Source organism: Erpetoichthys calabaricus, chromosome 5, assembly GCF_900747795.2.
Source record: "Erpetoichthys calabaricus chromosome 5, fErpCal1.3, whole genome shotgun sequence".
NCBI lineage: Eukaryota > Metazoa > Chordata > Cladistia > Polypteriformes > Polypteridae > Erpetoichthys > Erpetoichthys calabaricus.
The window spans coordinates 9,242,969-9,265,185 of NC_041398.2; the positions used below are offsets into that span (position 1 = coordinate 9,242,969).

The 22,217-nt window shown below is 40.8% G+C and overlaps 2 protein-coding genes across 8 annotated transcripts in view; one reads left to right on the forward strand and one right to left on the reverse strand.

Moving 5' to 3' along the window:
• The window catches only part of LOC114644549 (oocyte zinc finger protein XlCOF6-like), a 536,868-nt gene that overhangs the window by 165,256 nt on the left and 349,395 nt on the right, over nt 1-22,217 (reverse strand). The gene's annotated exons all lie outside the window — the stretch shown is intronic.
• LOC114641493 (gastrula zinc finger protein XlCGF26.1-like) overlaps nt 16,452-22,217 on the forward strand; it is a 275,342-nt gene continuing 269,576 nt past the window's right edge. For both annotated transcript variants that reach the window (XR_007934975.1, XM_051927854.1), the window contains exon 1: nt 16,452-16,922. Coding sequence is in view for 1 of the 2 variants with exons in the window: in XM_051927854.1 (XP_051783814.1) it covers nt 16,577-16,922 (346 nt within the window). In the remaining variant the exon portion in view is untranslated. The remainder of the gene's footprint in view (nt 16,923-22,217) is intronic.

Below are 22,217 nucleotides of genomic sequence, written 5' to 3' on the forward strand. Positions count from 1 at the left end.
AATCCCTGGACAGGACGCCAGCCCACCGCAGGGTGAGCCCACTCACAACAGCCAATGGAGTGAGGCAGGAAGACGGAGCACCGGAAGGAAACCCACATGGACATGGAGGGAACATGCAGGCTCTGGGCAGGGAGGACTTGAGATCTGAACTCCGGTCACCTTGGTGAGACCACCGCCTTTATTTGTCCTTTCTTTGAAACTTTTTTTGTTTTGTTTTTAGTCATGTTTTCATCAAATAAATTTTATGTAGTTATAAAGATAATTATTTGTAATTATGAAGATTTACCATTTATTAATTTAATGTGCCTTAAAATGATTTATTTTTAGAAAACACAAACAGACTTTGCAGTTATTGGTACTCGTGCAGCTTTTTCTTTCTATCTCTTTTTTTTTTTTTAATTTTTACAACTCTGAACATAAAAACGTTACCAATAATGTATAAAAATAGTCCAATTTTTATCCATTATAAAAATAATAACTTTTGAAGTCATTCAAATTGTTACTAATACTTTTACAGTTAAAAGCTAACCAACCAACCCTACTAACAGGCAGCGTTACTTACACTGCATCAACATTAAAAAGCAGGAGACTACAGGGGTAGTGATGACATCGGCCAGCGTTACCAAACCATCACCGGACCAAGAAGAAATTTACTGACCTTGGATTGCCGGACATTAACCCATTTTAGGCCTTTTTGTTAAGAGGTCACTTGTAGCAGCCCCCACACTGGGCCAGTGCTCATGTCATTGGGTTTGCCCAAACCTACACTCCCATAGCTTGAGCCACTATGTGCTGGGTAATCTTTGTCATATTTTACCAAAGAGTATTCTGAAACAGAAAAATGTGCAGATACAGGTCATGTCAGGTTGAGGTCCATGCACTGGTACCCACCACACGATGAAACACCTCAGGATCCTGGTTGGCAACCCCCTAGGCAGACATGTAATTCAGTCTTACCCTACAAAAATGACCGTCTATCTGCCACAGCCAGGTGTTTGGTGGGCGTCCCCTTGTCCTGGTCCAACAATGTGAATCGTGCCACATAGCCGTAGTGCTGTAATTGATGCTTCCTCACAATGCAGGTAATGTGCCTCATTTGTGACAATGTCAACAACCACTTGTTGAGCACAAAGTTAATACAGCATACCAAAGGAGTGCTATCTCTGGGTAGTGTCCATGTCACGCAAACATATAGCAAAACAGGAAGCAACGAGACTGTGAAGACTTGGGGCCTTATGTATAACGGCGTGTGTAGAATTCACACTAAAACATGGCGTATGGACAAAACTGCAAATGTGCATACGTACAAAAAGATTCATAAAACTGTGCATAAACAAAGTTCCACACACTTATAAATCTCAATCAACATGAAATGTTTCACACGTGCAGGCGCTTACAGCCTCCATATTTGAATATGCAAATCAATATAAATAGCCCCTTCTGTTCAATGTTTTGATAAAAGACAATGGCAAAAGCACATGGAAAAAAGAAGAATTTCAGCGAATGTGAAATGGAGGTCCTGCTCAGTGAATTGTAGGCAAGAAAAAACATACAACAGTAAAACCTACTAATGTGACCCCCCATGTAAGGTGACCACTTTTCCTTGGTCCCTTCAGAAACAGGGTGTTTTAAATGGCAAAATGCTTGTATAAAGTGACCACCTACCTGTTGTGACCAATGACCACTTCTCCTTGATCCCTAGGAAGAAAATCATCTTGTCTATAGTGAACAGATAAAAAAATAATAATTTGGGAAAACATAAAATTTCTATCACTCTCTTATCTCTATTTCCACCACATTTTGAGAATGAAAGATGAGAATGTGAGATCTGCAGTGTCCAGTGGTGCAGAGGGAATCGGGACAATTCTGACTTGAAGTCTGTGACAGTGACAGGCTGATTCTGGTGTGGCGATGGTCGCTCTTAGTCGTTTGCTGCTGCCTCTCACCTCACTGAGCTGTGCAGTCTTTACAGAAAGATTTGGGCTGAGGGCTCAGTCACATATAGAAGAATGAATTAGCATGTGGTGTGGAGATATCTGCCCTGATGAGGCTCGAGTGAATTTGACTGTCAGGGTAGCATCTTAACATGGCAGCAGACAAAGTTTCAGCTTCCTCTATTCCTATGTGAGGAAAAACCTCATCACTTATCATGACATTACACTGTAACGGGCTAAGGACCCTGCCTGGCCGAGGTCCATTTAATACTTCATATTTCTTTTATAATAATATTAATAATCCATCCATCCACTCTCACTCTCACCTCGGAGTATTGCACCCTCCACACATCCTTCTGCTGATACCAGCATAGGAAAGACATCCCCACCCATAATTACAACAGCGCAAGTGAGCAGAGAGCTGAGGAGACTTCGTGCCACAAAGCAGTGGGTCCAGATTGAGTATCACCACGACTGCTGAAGGTCTGTGCATCAGAGCTAGGGGGTCCTCTACAGCGCATCTTCAACCTGAGCCTGGAACAGGGGAGAGTCCCGAGGCTTTGGAAAACATCTTGTATCACCCTAGTCCCAAAGGTATCACGTCCTAGTGAGCTGAATGACTTCTGGCCTGTTGCTCTGATATCACATGTGATGAAGACCATGGAGAGGCTGCTGCTTCACCACCTTAGGCCACAGGTTCAACACACCCTTGACCCTCTGCAGTTTGCATATCAGGAGAAGGTGGAAGCGGAGGATACCATCATCTATATGCTACACCGATCCCTCTCTCACTTGGACAGAGGCAGCAGTGGTGCTGTAAGAATTATGTTTCTAGACTTCTCTAGTGCCTTCAACACAATCCAACCTCTGCTCCTTAGGGACAAGCTGACAGAGATGGGATTAGATTCATACCTAGTGGCATGGATCGTGGACTATCTTAAAGACAGACCTCAGTATGTGCGTCTTGGGAACTGCACGTCTGACATTGTGGTAAGCAACACAGGAGCGCCACAGGGGACTGTACTTTCTCCAGTCCTGTTCAGCCTATACACATCGGACTTCCAATACAACTCGGAGTCCTGCCATGTGCAAAAGTTCGCTGATGACACTGCTATCATGGGCTGCATCAGGAATGGGCTGGAGGAGGAGTATAGGGACCTAATCAATGACTTTGTTAAATGGTGCGACTCAAACCACCTACACCTGAACACCAGCAAAACCAAGGAGCTGGTGGTGGATTTTAGGAGGCCCAGACCCCTCATAGACCCAGTGATCATCAAAAGTGACTGTGTGCAGATGGTGCAGACCTATAAATATCTGGGAGTGCAGCTGGATGATAAATTAGACTGGACTGCCAATACTGATGCGCTGTGCAAGAAAGGACAGAGCCGGTTATACTTCCTTAGAAGGCTGGCGTCCTTCAACATCTGCCATAAGATGCTGCAGATGTTCTATCAGACAGTTGTGGTGAGCGCCCTCTTCTACGCAGTGGTGTGCTGGGGAGGCAGCATTAAGAGGAAAGACGCCTCACGCTTGGACAAACTGGTGAGGAAGGCAAGCTCTATTGTTGGCATGGAGCTGGACAGTTTGACATCTGTGGCAGAGCGAAGGGCGTCAACAGGCTCCTATCAATTATGAAGAATCCACTGCATCCACTAAATAGTATCATCTCCAGACAGAAGAGCAGCTTCAGCGACAGACTGCTGTCACTGTCCTGCTCCACTGACAGATTGAGGAGATCGTTCCTCCCCCAAACTATGCGACTCTTTAATTCCACCCGGGGGGTAAAGTTAACATTTAACATTATACATAGTTATTGTCTGTTTTTCACCTGCATTATTATCATTCTTTAATTTAATATTATTTATTGTATCAGCATGCTGCTGCTGAAGAATGTGAATTTCCCATTGGGATTAATAAAGTATCTATCTATCTATCTATCTATCTATCTATCTATCTATCTATCTATCTATCTATCTATCTATCTATCTATCCATCCATTATGCAACCCGCTGAATCTGAACACAGGGTCACAGGGGTCTGCTGGAGCCAATCCCAGCCAACACAGGGCACAAGGCAGGAACCAATCCCGGGCAGGGTGCCAACCCACCACAGGACACACACAAACACACCCACCACACACCAGGGCCAATTTAGAATCGCCAATCCACCTAACCTGCATGTCTTTGGACTGTGGGAGGAAACCCACGCAGACACAGGGAGAACATGCAAACTCCACGCAGGGAGGACCCGGGAAGTGAACCCGGGTCTCCTAACTGCGAGGCAGCAGCGCTACCACTGCGCCACCGTGCTGCCCTATATTAAAAATATTTTCTCTAATTTTTTCACTCAAATACTGATAGATAAAATTAATCAGAAGCGTATTGTTAAAAATGGCTTCTTTGATTCATCTGCAGCTTCAAAGTTTACTAACATTTTAACCAACCAGTCTTTTTGCAGTGCTTACTACAATAGTGATAATAAAGTAAATAGTAAGGTGGGACATTTTAATGGTAAAGTGAGAGCTGCTGCTGACATAATCGCTCCTGAAAAGATAGTTAAGAAATCCTCCAGCACTGTTACACCATGGAAGAACCAAAGAGTGTCTGATTTAAAGAAAACATGGAGGAGAGCTGAACGTAAATGGATAAAAAATAATTGGTTCTCCACTAAGAAATATTGAAGGCTAAAATAACAGAATACAACAACATAGTCCAACTGGAGAGGTGGCGCTACTCCTCAAAAATTATAAATAACAATGCTGGTATTCCGAGAGTTTCATTCTCTACTGTTGATCTTTTGCTAAACCCAAGTCACTTAATGGAATGTCTCCAAAAAACTTCCAGTGAAACTTGTGAAAATTTTGCTGTATTTTTTTAATATTAAAATTAATGATATTAGAAATAATATAGAGAGGTATGGTGACGCAGTGGTAGCGCTGCTGCCTCACAGTTAGGAGACCTGGGTTCGCTTCCCAGGTCCTCCTTGCGTGGAGTTTGCATGTTCTCCCCGTGTCTGCGTGGGTTTCCTCCGGGTGCTCCGGTTTCCTCCCACAGTCCAAAGACATGCAGGTTAGGTGTATTGGAGATCTTAAATTGTCCCTAGTGTGTGCTTGGTGTGTGTGTGTGCCCTGCGGTGGGCTGGCGCCCTGCCCAACATTTGTATTCTGCCTTGCTCCCTGTGTTGGGTGGGATTGGCTCCTGCAGACCCCCGTGACCCTGTAATTAAGATATAACAGGTTGGATAATGGATGGATGGAGAAATAATATCGTACATCACCCCAAAGACGATCTTATTAAGTCTCGGAATTTCATTTTAAGTGATTTAAATTCATTTACCAGGATAGATTTAGCTTATCTATGTAGAATAATCTCTCAACTGACACCTTCCACCTGTCTCCTTGACTCAACACCAACAAGTTTTTTCAAAGAAGTATCTGACGTGTTAATTGATAGTGTACTTGACATAGTGAACTTATCATTAGATATGGGGGTCTTCCCAGACTGCTGTTGTTAAACCCCTGATCAAGATAAATAATCTTGACTCCTCTGCTTTTGACAATTTTAGACCCATTTCTAACCTGCCATTCTCAAGTAAAATCCTAGAGAAGGCAGTCATTACGCAGCTCAGTGATCACCTGAATAAACCTGCTGTTCTTGACAAATTTCAGTCGGATTTAAGAAAAAATCACAGTACAGAAACTGCACTCATTAAAGTAATAAATGACTTGTGGGTTAATGCAGAATTAGGCTGTTTATCTGTGCTCATCCTCTTAGATCCGAGGGGCTGCATTTGATTCCATTGATCACAATATTCTGAGAAATCACCTTAGTCAGTGTGTGGGCCTCTCTGGCAGGGTCTTAAATTGGTTTGAGTTTTACTTGACAGGTAGAAAATTCTTTGTTTGTTGTGGTAATTATACTTCAGAGACACATGATGTTTGACACAGAAAATGGCACAGGCTATGTTAAGATCTTGGTTAGAGAAAATAACTTTTAAATCCACTGATCCTTCACTACAACACTGACTTTGATTTAGTATCTGTGTCCTCACCCAAACACAATCCTAATCTTAAATTTGTAAACTTCAGTCCTAATCTTAAAAATTAGATTTTGGGGCCCTGAGGTTAAAGGTCTCTCCTCAGGCCCCTAATGTTAGCCTATGTATTTGCTTGATTTTATCCTTTGACTGTTATATCTTATTTAAAGTGGTTTTAAAACCTTTTGTTAACTTGCTTAGAGTATTTTCAAATCTGTTTCTGGTTGTTAACGTTATAAATGACGTTTTCTGCAGTTCTAACATTGAACATCAAGGGGCAGTTCTGAACATTTGCTGTTTTATCTGTTTTGTAGCAGATTTTTAAAATCCATTTTTAAAATAGGATTTGATAATTAATTTAGACAGACAACACTTTTCATCAGGATAATTATTACATTAGGAGAAAAAAGGGTAGGATGGATTGGAAACATAAATAAGTATTTAATTCATTGGATCAGTGTGCCCGTGCATTGCCTTTTTACATTAATAGCTCCTAATCTAAACCTACCCATGACATTCTATATGGTGTTCCACAAGGGTCTTTCCAGAGTCTGCTGCTCTTTTTGATCTCCATGCGTCCATAAAGTCAGATTATCTCAAGGCACAATGTGAGCCACCACAGCTATGCTGACAATACACAACTGTATTTATCAATAGCGCCTGAGGACCCCGACTCTCTTAGTTCATAGACCCCAATGTCTTACTTGTGTTTCTGATTGGATGAGTAGGAATTTTCTCAAACTAAATAAGGAGGAAACAGAAATCATAGTTATTGGAAAAAATGGATATAGTGAGAGTATTAGAAATAAACTTGATCCGTTAGGCTTAACACTAGAATTACCAAAGCCTACAAAAAAACTCAATGTAGAACCTTTGTCATCATCTGAGTTCACATCTGTTATAGCATGTCTTTATGTAAAAACAACAGTATCAGATCTCTCATAAACATGACTGAGAGAATAAAACTGAATAAAAAAAACAATTAACCTTTACAAGTATCATACATTTACACCAGCTGTTAGACTGAAATCAAATGTATGTTTTTATTCTAAAATAGTAAGAAAAAGAGCAGCTCACTTCTCAAAACTGACTCGTCCAGAGTCGAACCCGTGAAGTTTTGATTACCAGTCAACAGTTGATACCGTTGCACCACCGAAGCAGTCATATCAAAGGTGGATTCTTTTTCTGCAGTTATATTCTTGAATAGAAGCATGCTTGTTCTTTTATATTTGTACCTTTTGTGAAAGTGTTTATTTGATATTTGCACTTCAGGCTTCACACATTATAGACTTCATGTCTACATTTTGTCAGTTATTACTAAAACATGAAAAATGTTTCTGTTTTAATGATGTGTTTACATAGATTGTTGTAGACATGAAACACAAATGAAATGTATGTGTTCCAAATAACGATATAGTATTTATAAAAGGTTTAATTTTGCTTAACTTCTCACTCTATACAACTCTAAGCAAATGACACGCAGGTAAACAGACTTGAGCTGAGATAACTGTGCGCCGGTGGGGGGATGTGATGGTAGGCTGCTTGCTGCTTATCAACACATTTACAAGACAAATGACGCCGACGGAGGGGTGTGAAGGGATTTAAGGTGGGACGGATCTACAAATTTTTTTGTAGGCTTTGATAATTCTAGTGTTAAAAGTCAAGACAGTGGTAAAGAATTTAAAGGAAATTTATTGAATCAATTATTAACCTAAATTTTAAATCACAAATTAATCAGATTATCAGGACAGCATTTATTCATTTAACACTAGAATTACCAGAGTCTACGAAAAAACTCGTAGATCCGGCCCACCTTAAAACCGTTCTCACCTCATCTCTTTTGTCTTCTAAATGTGCCGATTAAGAGGAGCAGCGAGTAGCTGGCTAGTCCATCCCCCACCGTCGCAGAACGTTCACTAAGTTTTCTCAGCTCATGCCTTGTTTGATTATCTGGGAGTGACTGAACTGCTGGAGTTTTAGAATGGAAATAATAGATCGCTATTTGGAATACATGCATTTCATGCGTGTTCCGTTTCTACAGTAATCTGTGTAAACACATTGCTAAAACAGAAACTTTTTCATATTTTAGTAATAAATGTTACAAAATGTAGGCATAAACTATAGAATCTGTGAAGCCTGAAGTCCAAACATCAAATAAACACTTTCACAAAAGGTTTAAGGAGGATACAACAACTTCTGTGGCTTAACGCTACGGTTTGCTGATTTGGGGCACAGCAGCCCTGTCGTGCTACAGAGACGTGAGTTCGATTCCCAGCTTTGATGAAAGTGTTTTTTTATTTCCTCAAACGGACATTAAATTTATTAATTGGTATGCACTGTCAATCGTTAAGTTTAAAATGTCAGTTGCGGTTATTTCTGTTGATTAATTCATGCTTTTTTACTTAGAGTCAGAAAAGGAGCTTTTTTAGCTTATTCAGCTTCTGATCTGACTCAAATAGCGCCAGTATAACTGACGCTGTTCGTTTTCAAATAATATTGCATTACTTCGACGATGTTTTCTGATTGGTACTATTCGCGTCATAAAATAATTTCTTCAAAACGTCATATATATTTGTCTCTTTCTTTTTTTAAAATGTGCGTTGTAGCACGCAGCAACTGGCCACCTGCATGTTCTCACGCACACTGAATAAGACAGCGCTATATGCAATCATCAGATTCAAATGTTAACAGTTATATAGCACAGAATGGAAATCAGCAGTTCTTAGCATTCCAGCACGCTAGCTGTCATATCAACTGCCTACTGTAACTTGCTTTCTTTTTGCTTCGGTTATAGTCTTGAATAAAAGTGCACATGTTTTGTTATACTTTTACATCAACATATGTTCCTGTGTTTGAGCGACATGGGCATGCTCAAAAAATACATGTGTAATGCCATGAAAAGTACACGCAGACACTTCAGTTCACTAGCATTGGTACGACAATGCAGTCACAAGTACACTGCAGAGCTTTAGCGCGTCTTTATGTGAAAACAGCATCAGATGGGGAGTGTCTGATGATTGCATATAGCGCTGAAGTTACTGCTCTTTACTATGTTTCCTCTGCATGTCCTGGAGTACAAAAGAAACAGCATACAGCAACACGTGGGGACTGGCAATATTGTGGGAAAAAAAACACGCGGTCGTATGTATCGTGATACACTGCAGAACTATAGTGCGTCTTTATGTGAAAACAGCAGTGTCAGATGGGGGAGGGGGGGTGATAGGGAAGTATCCTGAACGCGACTGACACAATGAAAAGTGAATTTAAAAAAAAATAAACAAAGCTAACTTTTACAAATATCATAAATTACACCGGCTGTTACAGACTGAAATCAAATGTATCTTTTTATTCTAAAATAGTGAAAATAAGAACACTTCTCAAAAGGGAGTTGTGCAGGATCGAACTCATGACCTTCTGATTCCTACTCAGCGACTGATACTGTTGCGCCATGGAAGCAGTGATAGCTAATGAGTGTCAATATCACACACTAAGGTGGCTTTTTTTGGTGGTGGCTTTTTTTTTGTACCTTTTGTGAAAGTGTTTCTTTGATATTTGGACTTCAGGCTTCATACATTATATAGTTTATGCCTACATTTTGTCATTTGCTGCTAGAATATAAAAAACGTTTCTGTTTTAACAATGTGTTTACACAGATTACTGTAGAAATGCGACACATATAAAATGCGTGTGTTCCAAATAACGATTTATTATTTCCACTCTAAAACTCCACTTCACTCCCAGATAATCAATCAAGGCATGAGCTGGGAAAAGTTCGTTTACGTTCTAAGTCGTTGGGGGGATGGAAAAGCCGGCTGCTGGCAGCTTGTCTTTATCACTACATTTAGATGACAAAAGACGCTGGTGGAGAGGTGAGAACGGCTTTAAGAAGCGATTTAAGGTGGGCCGGATCTACGAGTTTTTTCTAGTGTTAAGGAATATGGCAGAAGTTAGAGATAGATAGATAGATAGATAGATAGATAGATAGATAGATAGATAGATAGATAGATAGATAGATAGATAGATAGATAGATAGATAGATAGATAGATAGATAGATAGATAGATAGATAGATAGATAGATAGATAGATAGATAGATAGATAGATAGATACTTTATTAATCCCAGGGGGAAATTCACATTAGACACGTTAGACCCCTTATAACCTTACAAGACACAGAAAAATGAGTTCACGGTCTTATATTTAGTCGACTAGATTACTGCAATAAACTCCTCTCAGGACCACCCAAAAAATACATCATTTGGTTACAACAAGTGAAGAATGGAGTTGCCAGAATCTTAACTAGTAAAAGACAATCTGAGCACATCTCTCCAGCTTTGATGTCAGTACATTGGTTACATGGGCCATTCAGATATGACTTTAAAATACCTCTGGTTTTACAAAGCCTTAAATCATCTCACCCCATCTTATAATTCAGAAGGCCTCTCACCTTACACTCCATATTGTAACCTTAGATCTTCAAATGAGTGTCTGCTTATAATTCCAAGAGCTAAACTTAAAAGATGTGGTGAGGCAGCCATCTGCTGCTCTGCACCTAAAATCTGGAATAGCTAAACGATAGACTAATATGATGGAGCACTTTAAAAAACTGATAAAAACCCACCATCCTTGTTTGTCTGACTGATTCTCTCTACCTGCCTCTCCTCAGACTAACGATGGCTGAAGCCCATCTGTTTGTATCACAGGACGAGTTCACCTGCTCAATGTGTCTGGTCACCACGACTGATCCCGTCACCATCCCCTGTGGTCACAATTTCTGTCTGAAATGCCTCACTGACTGCTGGGATCAGAGCCAACTGTTCAGCTGTCCTCAATGCAAAGAGAACTTCACCATAGGCCTACATTGCGAAGAAACACTCTGCCAAATGAAATTCTCAAGAAATTCAAGAAGACAGGACTCAGTTTTCCTCCATCTCAGAATAATGCTGGTCCTGGAGATGTGGAGTGTGACGCCTGTACTGGGAAAAAGTTGAGAGCAGTGAAGTTGTGTCTGACCTGCATGGCCTCCTACTGTCAGGCTCATCTACAGCCTCACTATGAAGTAGCGGCCCTGAAGCACCACAAGCTGGTTGATCCTGTTAGAAATCTAAAGGAGAAACTCTGTGAGAAACATCAGAAAAGTCTGGAAATATTTTGTCAAACTGATGACGCGTGTATCTGCATGATGTGTGGAGTGAGTAAACGGTCATAAAATGGTCAAGCTGGAGACAGAAAGAGAAGACAAAGAGGTGAGTGGAGTTTAGGCATGGCAGGTGTTGTTCATTGCTACCACAGGTTGGGAAGGAGAAAATACCGTGAAGGAATGTATGCTGAGCATGCCAAACCACTTGCGCAATACACTACAGAGGAACTGTATGCCCGTTTTCGCTTTGGGAGGGATGATATCAAGTACATTGCAGACCTCGTCAGGCCAAAGTTACAGCACAAAACCAAAAGGAGTCATGCTCTGTCTGTGGAGGAACACTGTGCTTTTATGACTCTGGGACTTTCTACCAGGTTGTTGGTGACAATATGGGAGTGGACAAATCAACTGTTAGTAATGTGGTGAAAGCTGTCTCAGTTGAATTGGCCAGTCTGGTCAGTGAATTTGTTTCATTTCCCAAGGATGACCAGATAGCGCAAACTAAACAAAGTTTCTTTCTTTTGGGGAACATGCCTAATACTATTGGTGTTATTGATTGTACTCATGTGCACATTCAAGTGCCTCATGAAAAGGAGTGGCAGTATGTGAACCAAAAATGGAGGCACAGCATCAATGTCTAACTTGTGGCCAACATCGACCTCATCATCACAAACTGTGTTGTCAAGTGGCCAGTGTCTGTCCATGATGCACGTATCCTGAGGGAGAGCGCACTATACAGAAAGCTCCAGTCCAACCGACCAAATGGCATAATATTGGGAGACCGTGCTTATACACTCCTACCATGGCTGATGACCCCTTTTCCAGTTGCAAGCACACCTGAGCAGGCAGGCTTCAACTCTGCACATTGCAACACAAGATGCGCAATTGAACACTTAAATGGAGTCCTGAAGAGGCGCTTTGCATGCCTTAACTACTTGCAGGTGGAACCCAAGGTGGCATGCAATATAATACTAGCCTGTATTGTCTTGCATAACATTGCCACCAGGCGTAATGTTCCTCTTGATGACATATATGTTGGAGCTGAGCCTGATAAAGTGCAACCAGAGCAACCTCCAATGTTCGCTCCAAATGAAGGCCAGACTGGACGTGTGATCAGGGATGCAATTGTAAGACATTACTTCTGACTGATGACTTGAGTAATAGTAATTGTCATTTTCTTTAAAATACAATGGACAGTAGAGCTTTATGAGCTTTGAGATTTTGTTTGAGTACTGATATTTCACAGGGATTTTTTTTTTCTTTGACTATACCAAAAGGCTTCATGTCTTATTCCCTACTTTATTTACATTGTCACTGGCCTAGTTCAACAAATGTACAAAATATAAATAGATGTATACATCACCTGCAAACATAGCTTTTTTGATCAATTTTCAAGTTTTATTTTATTGTGTGCCAGAAATCCACACTGAATTCACCTCTGTGTTGGGATCAGGATTATCCTGATTTTTGGGATCAAATGTGTCCCAATTCATACACAAACTTTTAAACAACACAAAAGACTGTTTGATCCTGATTAAAACTGAGATTGGATTAGGTGATCTGATCTGATTCCAGAATCCCTCTTTTCCCTTTGAACAACCCATTTTCAAGATTCAATCAAATCTGTTATCCCAAATCCCATTGGATTACTTTTGAACAACTGGGCCCAGTTGATAAGGGGTCTGAGCAAATAGGCAGCTGACTGCGCAGATATTAATGACGTTATGACGCTAGCGTGCCTCAAAATCACGTGACGGGCGCATTTCAAACAAGTCTCAGAGCGGAGTTTCGACAGCTCGTCACGTCAGCATCCAGCAGCACATCACTAGTTTGCTTTTATGAGACGCTCGCGCTCCGATTTTTTCACGGCCATAAGATCAAGGAAAGGTGCGGAAGGTGAGACAAAGTCGAACGTGGGGATCGCGTACGGGTGGGAATGCCAGCAGTGAGGAAGATCGCGACATGCTGAGCGGCATTAACTTTGAGGAGGTGCCTGACGCCGCGTGGTTCGCTTTTAAGTGTTGGGGATTGAGCGCTACGTGGAGGAGGAGGCGGCGGCGGCGGCACCGCAAATCGCACCTCCAGGAGTTTATTGTGGATGACGGGGGTCGCGTACTTTTAGCTGCTGATACGTTTATTTATTTTCCGGTCGGTGTCCCGTGAAATGTAATGCTACATCTGACTTGGCGGAGGTGCGTTAAATCGGGATCGCTTCGGCTCTCTTCGCGCTCGTGCACTTTTTCGCGCTGCTTCGCCTTTTAATTTCGCGCATGCTCTGAACTGTATGTCCGCCGGGCACGCGCTTGTTCAGCCGCTCGCTCCCGCACGGCCCCGTAGTTCATTTCTGATTTTTCTCGAGCTCTGCGTGTTCTTTGTGTTTTTTCGGCAAACTTTGTTAAAGTGGCGTCCAGGAATGTAACTTTACAGGGCGCGTTCAGGTTTCATTTCCAGCAGTTTGTCTCATATTGAGACTTATTAGAAATTATTTAAATAGTTTCATTTTTAGGTATTTTCTTATCAGGAAAGATGCTCGTGCGGTTTCACTGTAACGGAGACTTTGATTTGTTTAATGAGAAATAAAAATACAAACATTACACAAGCTAGTGCTGCTGGAGGGATACAGTAAAATCTACAGCTGGTATGGCATTACGAATACATTTTTGTGATATTTGAAATGGTGTTGTTTTATTTAATGTCTTTTATCCTTTACAACTACTTCCAGTATTTCTATGTACTTTTATTCTTTAGTTTACTAGAGATGGCCGTGTTAAATGAAGAACAGGACTCAAGCTAATCGGGCTGTTTGTGTTGGACCATATGAAGCCATCGAAATGTGTGAAAGCTGCAGAGCCGCGACTCGACTATTATGGGCTGGAGCTCAACTGTCTGTCCTCATTGTTTAAAGTGGCAGTGCCACCTCAGTGACCTTGGTGAGCAGATTCTGATGTCCATGTTGGTGAATCCCTGTTGAGCCCACTCCTATCTTGCCCCTCAGACCTTCGTGCCACTAAGGTGTGCTTTAGGTGCGATTCCTGCTGAAGTCTCTTTTTAAAGGGCATATCCATCTTGTGCTTTTCCACCTCCTCAGATGCTCCATTTCTTTCCCAGCTGCTTATCTCTTCCTGCTTTGCTGACTCAGCTGATATCTCCGTGATTTCCACATACAAGTCCCATAGTTGCAGTTCATTAGTTTCTGGTTCAACTTGCAGATTATTCACACTTGATGTCTCAACAGACCCTTCTGTGTCAGCAGTGCTGTCAGGATCAGTAAACTCTAAATTATACCAATTTCTGTTCTGCCAGCCCAATTTAATTCTTTATCTGTATGCCAGCATCTCCGTCCACATATCTCAGAGTTTTCCCCTTTTTTAGACAAACACAATGACTCCATCTTAACCTGTGAGTTTGCTCAACGTCGACATCTTCTACTGGGACTAAAGAGTTGAGTCTCCTTCTCATCTCCAGTGTTTTCATTATCTGATGTAGTGTTAGATAAATCTCTCTCTTCATCTCTCTCACTGCTGGTGGCATGTCGATTGTCACCTTTACCTTTGACTTTACGTAGTCTACAATGGTGGGCCCTTCCAAGAGCACCTCCACGTCTGGCACATTTCACAACTCCATCCTGTCCAATGACATCTGCAGGACCCTTCCATTCTGCACAGTCCACTCTTTTGTCGTCCACTTTGTCTCAGATTTATCATTTTCAGAATTAATCTGTCTCTGGAGTGCTCTCCGTATTCGGTCTGAACACTCAGCTTCAGTAAATGCTCTTCTTGGAGTGTGCAGCGCTGGAATATGTGCTCCACTGACACACTCCTAGTGCTGCCTTCTAGGGCGGGTGGTCTGTCCATGAGAACATAAGGAAGATTTGGATTTCAACCAAACACCGCCTGATATGAGCTGTGCCCACACATACTGTGCATGGTATTCTTTACCATTAGTGGCCCATGGAGCTAATCTGGCACTAACCAGTCACATCCAGTATTCTTTATCACTTTCTGTATAATTTCTGTGAGTGTCTGATTGTGTCTCAGGTAGTCCATTACCCCGGGACTGTATGCAGCGGTGGTCTTTGTTTCATTGTTAAAATTCTCTGCCATTTCTCTGATTCCCTACCATTATCACTAAGTAGTTTCTGAGGAGCTCCATGTACACTTATCTGAGAACGAACGAACGAACGAATGAATGAATTGTTTCACAATTTCTGATGGTCTCTTTGTCTTCACAACACTTCCTGCACTGAAACGTGTGACTGTGTCAATGATGTGAAGACCCCGTACTCCTGTTTGACGTTCATGTCAGTCTATAGCCGCAGTTTCATTGTATTCATAGGCTAGCGGCAAACCAACAGCTGCTCTGAGTTTGGGTTTGCCGTATTTCAGGGGAGTCTCACAATTCTCAACAATTTATTTAAGTAAGGAAGCCCACTCTGACTCTTTGTATCCTGTGCAATGAAGCAGTTTGTGTAATCAGTCCAGTGAAGGAGGTCCACATTGGAGGTGAAGGTTTAACAAAGCCTTTTACTTCTCTCCTGTACTCCTGTCTTCTGAAACTCTTAGAATCTCACGTTCACAATGCTCATCGTTTTTATTTCTTTATCTGAGATGTTCACACAGTAATGAGCAGAGCTGGTTAATTCAAGAGTCACTGGCTGATTAAACATCACTGCTTTGTCATTTTCATTATCTAAAAGTGTCCCTGCCCTTTTTAAGGATGTTTTTAAAAATCTTCATTTTTCCAGCTCTCGTATTCCTTTTTCTTGTTCAATGCAGACTAGATTCTATAACACCTTTGATGTTAGCCACACACTTTTTATTCTTCTCTCCCATAAAACACACCATCACAAGTAACCTCCTACAAACACCCTCTCCTCAAACCTCGAATGTCCTACTCCCAGTCTTGATGCAGTCCCATAATCCCTCAAATAGTAGCACATATATAAGATATAGAATACAACAACTTAACAGAATGCAGCTCCAGATTCCAGATGTGCAGTTCAAGTCCAGAGAGGATATCCAACAAAGCCCTAAATATGACAGCTTTAATAGACCTGCCATTGCTGTGTCCAACATGATGGTGCCGTGTTGATAAAGTGTTGTCATATCTACATGGTGGCACTGAAATGTATGCAAATCCCCTTTAAAGAAGGTCTGCAATGCACTTTGATCACATCTGAATTGTAGAATTTGTAATTTTAAACTGTGAGGCAGAGGAGGAAATCAAGAAAAATGTGTCTTTGAACCAAACCTTATGGAGGGCACTGTGACCATAAAGTGTGCTCATTATTTTTACTGACTTTATGAAGTTAATTCTACCACTTTTATTTTCACAGGGCTTTCCCATTTCACATGGCCTTACACTGAGGTGTCTAATGGCCTCCAGCTCGGGGCTGTCAATGTGAGACGGGAATCTGAGAGGAGAAGGTCAAACACTTAAAGAGAGAGAGAAATTTCCCACAGAGAATGGCCTCAGAGGATGTGTGTGTGAAGCTGGAGGATCACGAAGAAAGAATTTCAGTTTTTAAAGAAGAGGAGGAGTGCAAAGGGGTGACTGCTGCCATTAAAGCTGAGGATTTGAATGATTTCTCAGGTGGTCTTGAATTTCAAAAGCATGAAACTGAGGATATTTTCAAGCAAGATGCCTGTGAAGAATCTCCATCCAGTTTACAGCCCTGGTCCACTAATACGGGACTATTGTCTACGCAGGAGAATTCTGCAGAGCTGAAATCAGAGTTATCAGATTCTGAAGAGAAAATCACAGAGGGAAATGGGAGAGAAGGAGAAGAGTCACCTGGGAGTGTTGGAATAAGTGAGTAATGTGATTAAATATAAAAGAAAGAGAGCATTTATAAATTCTAACAGTGGGTGCTTTGATGTTTTTAGAAGATTTAAATGAGAGTTGAAAACACCGTTAACTGAACTTCCTGCTCAGGTGCATGATAACAAACAATAGGTTACCTAATAAATGATAAATTAGACAAACTTAGGTGAATAAGGAAAAATCTAAAGTGTTGAGCGTATGACTTGAACATCATGAAGCTTTGACTGAAGCTGTGATGTATGTTAGGTCAACAGCACATTACGTTCAATGAGAATATCAAAAGTCATATTTTGTTAAAGACATGTATATTTCTTAAATTGTGTGTCAGTTAAGCCAGAAATATCCCCAAAAAGAAAAAGAAGAATAAAATCCTCAGCACTGTGCACTAAATAAGAGTGAATTTGCTCAAGCCAGTGCCCACCTAATATGTGCCTCATCTTTCTAATGGTAATCTCGTGCACTTTGACGTTAACAGTGACAAGAGCTACCTGTACGAGCCATGATGACATTCAGGGGGTCTCAGGGTCTTCTTTCAGTATCTTGTTTTCTACTCTCAGCCTGAACTTGCTGGGACAGCATGGCCTGGACAAGTTGGCAGTGGTGTGAAATCTTCACTTGGAGATGATCTTGGGCCCTTCCGTCTCCCACAGTCACATCAGGTCAATTTGGAGTCACCACTCCACTTCACTTGCATGTTTTTGGGGATGAGGGGAAGAACCAGAATAACAAGAAATGTCATTCAGAGCCCCTGTTTAGAACAACTGTGGGCAGGATTTGACTCCAGAACACCTGAACAGTAAAACAGCTGTGCCCCCCTAACGCAAGTGGATATATTTGTACGTTTATTTTTAGTCCAGATTAGTTTCTAGAGGATGAAAATATCATCACATACATTACAATTAAGAAGAGAAAGCCCACAATCAGACGCATTATTGGGTAGAGAGGCTCTGATCAGAGTCTTTAGAGTCGATATTGATCTTCCATTCCATTAGGAGCTGCTGATATCAATAATAATAATACTTTTTTTTTTTCATAATGTATTTTTAGCTATGCTTTAACTTCACATTCCATAATAAAGTGCTACAGCATACACAAAGAACATTTACCCATAACGCACACACAATGGAACAAAAACAAGCTGAGCAAAACAATAGGCCTGTCTTAATCATACTCCACATTTCTAATCAAATAAAATGTTCAGTTAGATATTTGTAGCCGTCGACTGCAACAAGAAGAAAACAAGACAGTCTTGGTGAATGCTTCAGGTTCTTATCTAAGAATATAAGCATCTCTGCATGATCTCAGGACAGTGTGGTCCTCTTGTCATCCACGACGTGTGCTGCCATACTGAACAGACCCTCGCCGTCCCCACTCGTATAAGGAGGGCACAGGTAGGACAACGACTTTTATTGGTCCTCCAGATAGCCAGTGGCCCAGCAGCTCTTGTAGTATGAGGTTCACAGAGCTAAAGATTCACCTCTGATGCTGCTGACTCAAATATCGTTTTTATCTTTATTGACAATTTCTTAATGCATTCTGCAGTTCTGTTGGCGGGGAGTTTCTTTGGATCTCTCGACTGTCGTCTGTCGCTCCGAGTGCGTCTGTTTGGTCGAGACACCGGCACTAAGAAGATGATGTGTTTGAGATTTGCAATCATCTGTGAAATATGTGTCCTTGTACCTTTGTTTAATTTGGGGGAAAAAATCATTATGATGATAATATCTGTTACAGAATTCGAAACTGTATAGTGACTATTCACATAATTGTTGTTATGCATAATTAGTATTTAGGTCAAAAAAACTGCTCGTTCCGTTCTACCCAACACGGCAATAAGAGGGCTGATTACAATTTCTAACTAATCGATGTCCACTTGACAACGATTTATATTTATGTACCAGCTCGGTAAAACTCTGTATCCCTTTCCTCCCATCTACCTACACATTCACTGAAAGTCTAATAAAAGGGAATTTAGTCAAAAAATCTAATGCCTGGTTAATTATACAAATAAATGAGTCAAGAAACACTCACTGGCAGGTGGAATCGTTGATCTAAATGATCTAGAAGGTGACATCTTCCACAACTGAAAGTGGCTGGTTGTCCAGGCTTACGAATTCCACTGTTTTTGTGTCACAGTAAGTCTTTGGCGTTCTTGCTGTCCATGTTATAAGGTTGAGTTTTCTAAGTGCTGCCATTATTGGAGGCCGAGTGAGAGTTGGCGACTGAGGTAGACTAAGCTTGATGGTCACCTCAGCCTTTGAACAGCTCGCTCTTCACACCAGTCCCTTTTGTGTTGACATCTCAGATGGTGAATAAGGTTTGTATTGTTGAAAGTGTTCGCAGAGAATCCTCCATCACTGACTTCTTTTTGCACATATATTGTGAACCGCAAATGTGTTATCTCTTGTAGGAAGGCAATAAAACTGTTAGACCGGTGAGGACGTGTTTCTGTATTTTGGTAATGTTGGAATTTTGTCTTGCATGCTATTTATCATTCAAAATCAGACGTTAAGATCAGCTAATTTGCTGATCATTGGTCAAGTCATTTGAAATGAAAATTGGCTGATTTTGATTTGTGATCGATTGATCAGATCAGGCCTGTCTTTCACATATGAGAGAAAGGTGGAGAAATTGAACAGACAGCAGCAGAACATGTAAAGACCACACACGGAGTGTCCAGACCATAAATGGCACCTCCGTGTGATTTAGGAACTCCAACTAGTGTGCTATCACTTTACTTGTAGTGTTTCATTTATTTCAAAAGGCAGGTGTTAAACAGTGCATGCATCAAACTGGTGTGTGTCTGTGGCACCAAATCCTAATCCTCAATAAGAAGGATGAGGCAGACCAAAATTAAGGTAGAAAGATCTCAAATTAACTGCTGAACGTTGCATAGGAAGGAATAGTTGCAATGACTTTGTAGAACTAAATGTTTATTTGCAGACAATATTAATGTGTGGTTTCTGAAACAGAACAAATACAATAACATAAAATATCTCCCAAAATAAAGGCTCAGAGAACGCTAAACGGGTAATGCCCAAAAGGGTCAATAGATGGCAGCAGAAATTAACAGAGCGTTATGACGTGCTGTCGTTAACAAAAGGCACTAAATAAAACTTACCAAATACGTTAGCAGGTACAGACTCAAACAAATCATTACTTAAGCAACTGTTTTCATCAAGCACTTGTATATTAATAAAGAAGCAACATTTCTGAATGTACTTATACAGTTTTGAATGTTAAACTGAACACACTTTAACAAAAAGGATTGTCTGAACTTGTTGGTAAAACAACGTTACAAGCTTCTATCATTACTTATAGAAAATTATTTCTAAAAAAAATAAACAGCAAAGCGTAACTTACATCAAACAGACGCACACAAAGTCAACAAAGAATTGAATAAATGCGGGTACGTGCAGACTCTTGAAAGTACAGCGTTTTCCGTGTATCAGATACAGAAACAACACGTACACACGCTCGCGCATAACCTGTGAGCATGATGACGCAACAGATAGCGTGCTCAGACTTTTGTACACCGGGTACTGGTTAGGAATTTGGGCATCAAACTCTGAAGTTGCAAGTTCAAATTCAGCAATTGACACCATGTGACCTTGAGCAAGTCACATTAACTGCCTATGCTCCAGTTGGAAGTACAAGAGAAATGTAACCAATTGTGTCTCAAATGTTGTAAGTCACCTTGGATAAACATGTTAGGAAAATAGTAATTACAATAATAGTTAAAATGTTTGTGTTATTTCAGATTTACAGAAGAATGGCAGCTTGTCTTCACCTTCATTTGGTCAGCTGTCTCCTCTACACACAGAGAAAGGTATGAAGAAATCAGCAAGAGGATCAGAGAACTGGACAGCCGCCTTTTTGCAGTACAGTTCTCTCCCTGCTACTGGAGTAACACAGACAGAAGCCATAAAAACTGATCAACAGCAAGTGGAGAAAGAAATCCAAATTCACACTGGAAAAAAATGTTTGGAATGTGGCAAACAATTCACACAGAAAAGTGATCTTAATAAGCATATGAAGATTCACACAGGAGAAAAAACATATTGTTGTCATGAATGTGGTAAGTCTTTCTTAAGGAGAAGCCATCTTCAGAGTCACAGAAGAACCCATACAGGAGAAAAACTGTATTGTTGTCCTGAATGTGGTAAATCGTTCTCAACGAGTAGCCATCTTCAGCGACACAGAAAAATCCACACTGGAGAAAAACCTCATTGCTGTCCGGAATGTGGTAAGTCGTTCTCAAGGAGAGGCCATCTTCAAGACCACAGAAAAATTCACACAGGAGAAAAACCTTATTGCTGTCTAGAATGTGGCAAACAATATTCTGACAAACGCAGTTTTCAACGGCACACACAAATTAATACGGGAGAGAAACCAAATTGCTGTACTCGATGTGGAAAAAGGGTTTTCAGCATTAACTGTTTTCGAGTACACACACAAACTCGCATGGAAGAGAAAATGCAGTATGTATGTTCTGAATGTAGCAAATGTTATGCAAGCAAGAAAAGTCCTTATAGACCTGCAAAAATCCAAATTGGAGAAAAATCTTTTTGCTGTTCTGTGTGGGAAACGATTTTTAGATTTATGCTTACTTCAGTGCAACATCAGAACTCATACTGCAGAGAAACCTTATTATTGTCCTGAATGTGGTAAATCATTCTCAACGAGTAGCCATCTTCAGCGGCATAGAAAAATCCACACTGGAGAAAAACCTTATTGCTGTCTAGAATGTGGCAAACAATATTCTGACAAATGCAGTTTACAAAGGCACACACAAATTACAGTGGTGTGAAAAACTATTTGCCCCCTTCCTGATTTCTTATTCTTTTGCATGTTTGTCACACAAAATGTTTCTGATCATCAAACACATTTAACCATTAGTCAAATATAACACAAGTAAACACAAAATGCAGTTTTTAAATGATGGTGTTTATTATTTAGGGAGAAAAAAAATCCAAACCTACATGGCCCTGTGTGAAAAAGTAATTGCCCCCTTGTTAAAAAATAACCTAACTGTGGTGTATCACACCTGAGTTCAATTCCCGTATCCACCCCCAGGCCTGATTACTACCACACCTGTTTCAATCAAGAAAATCACTTAAATAGGAGCTGCCTGACACAGAGAAGTAGACCAAAAGCACCTCAAAAGCTAGACATCATGCCAAGATCCAAAGAAATTCAGGAACAAATGAGAACAGAAGTAATTGAGATCTATCAGTCTGGTAAAGGTTATAAAGCCATTTCTAAAGCTTTGGACTCCAGCGAACC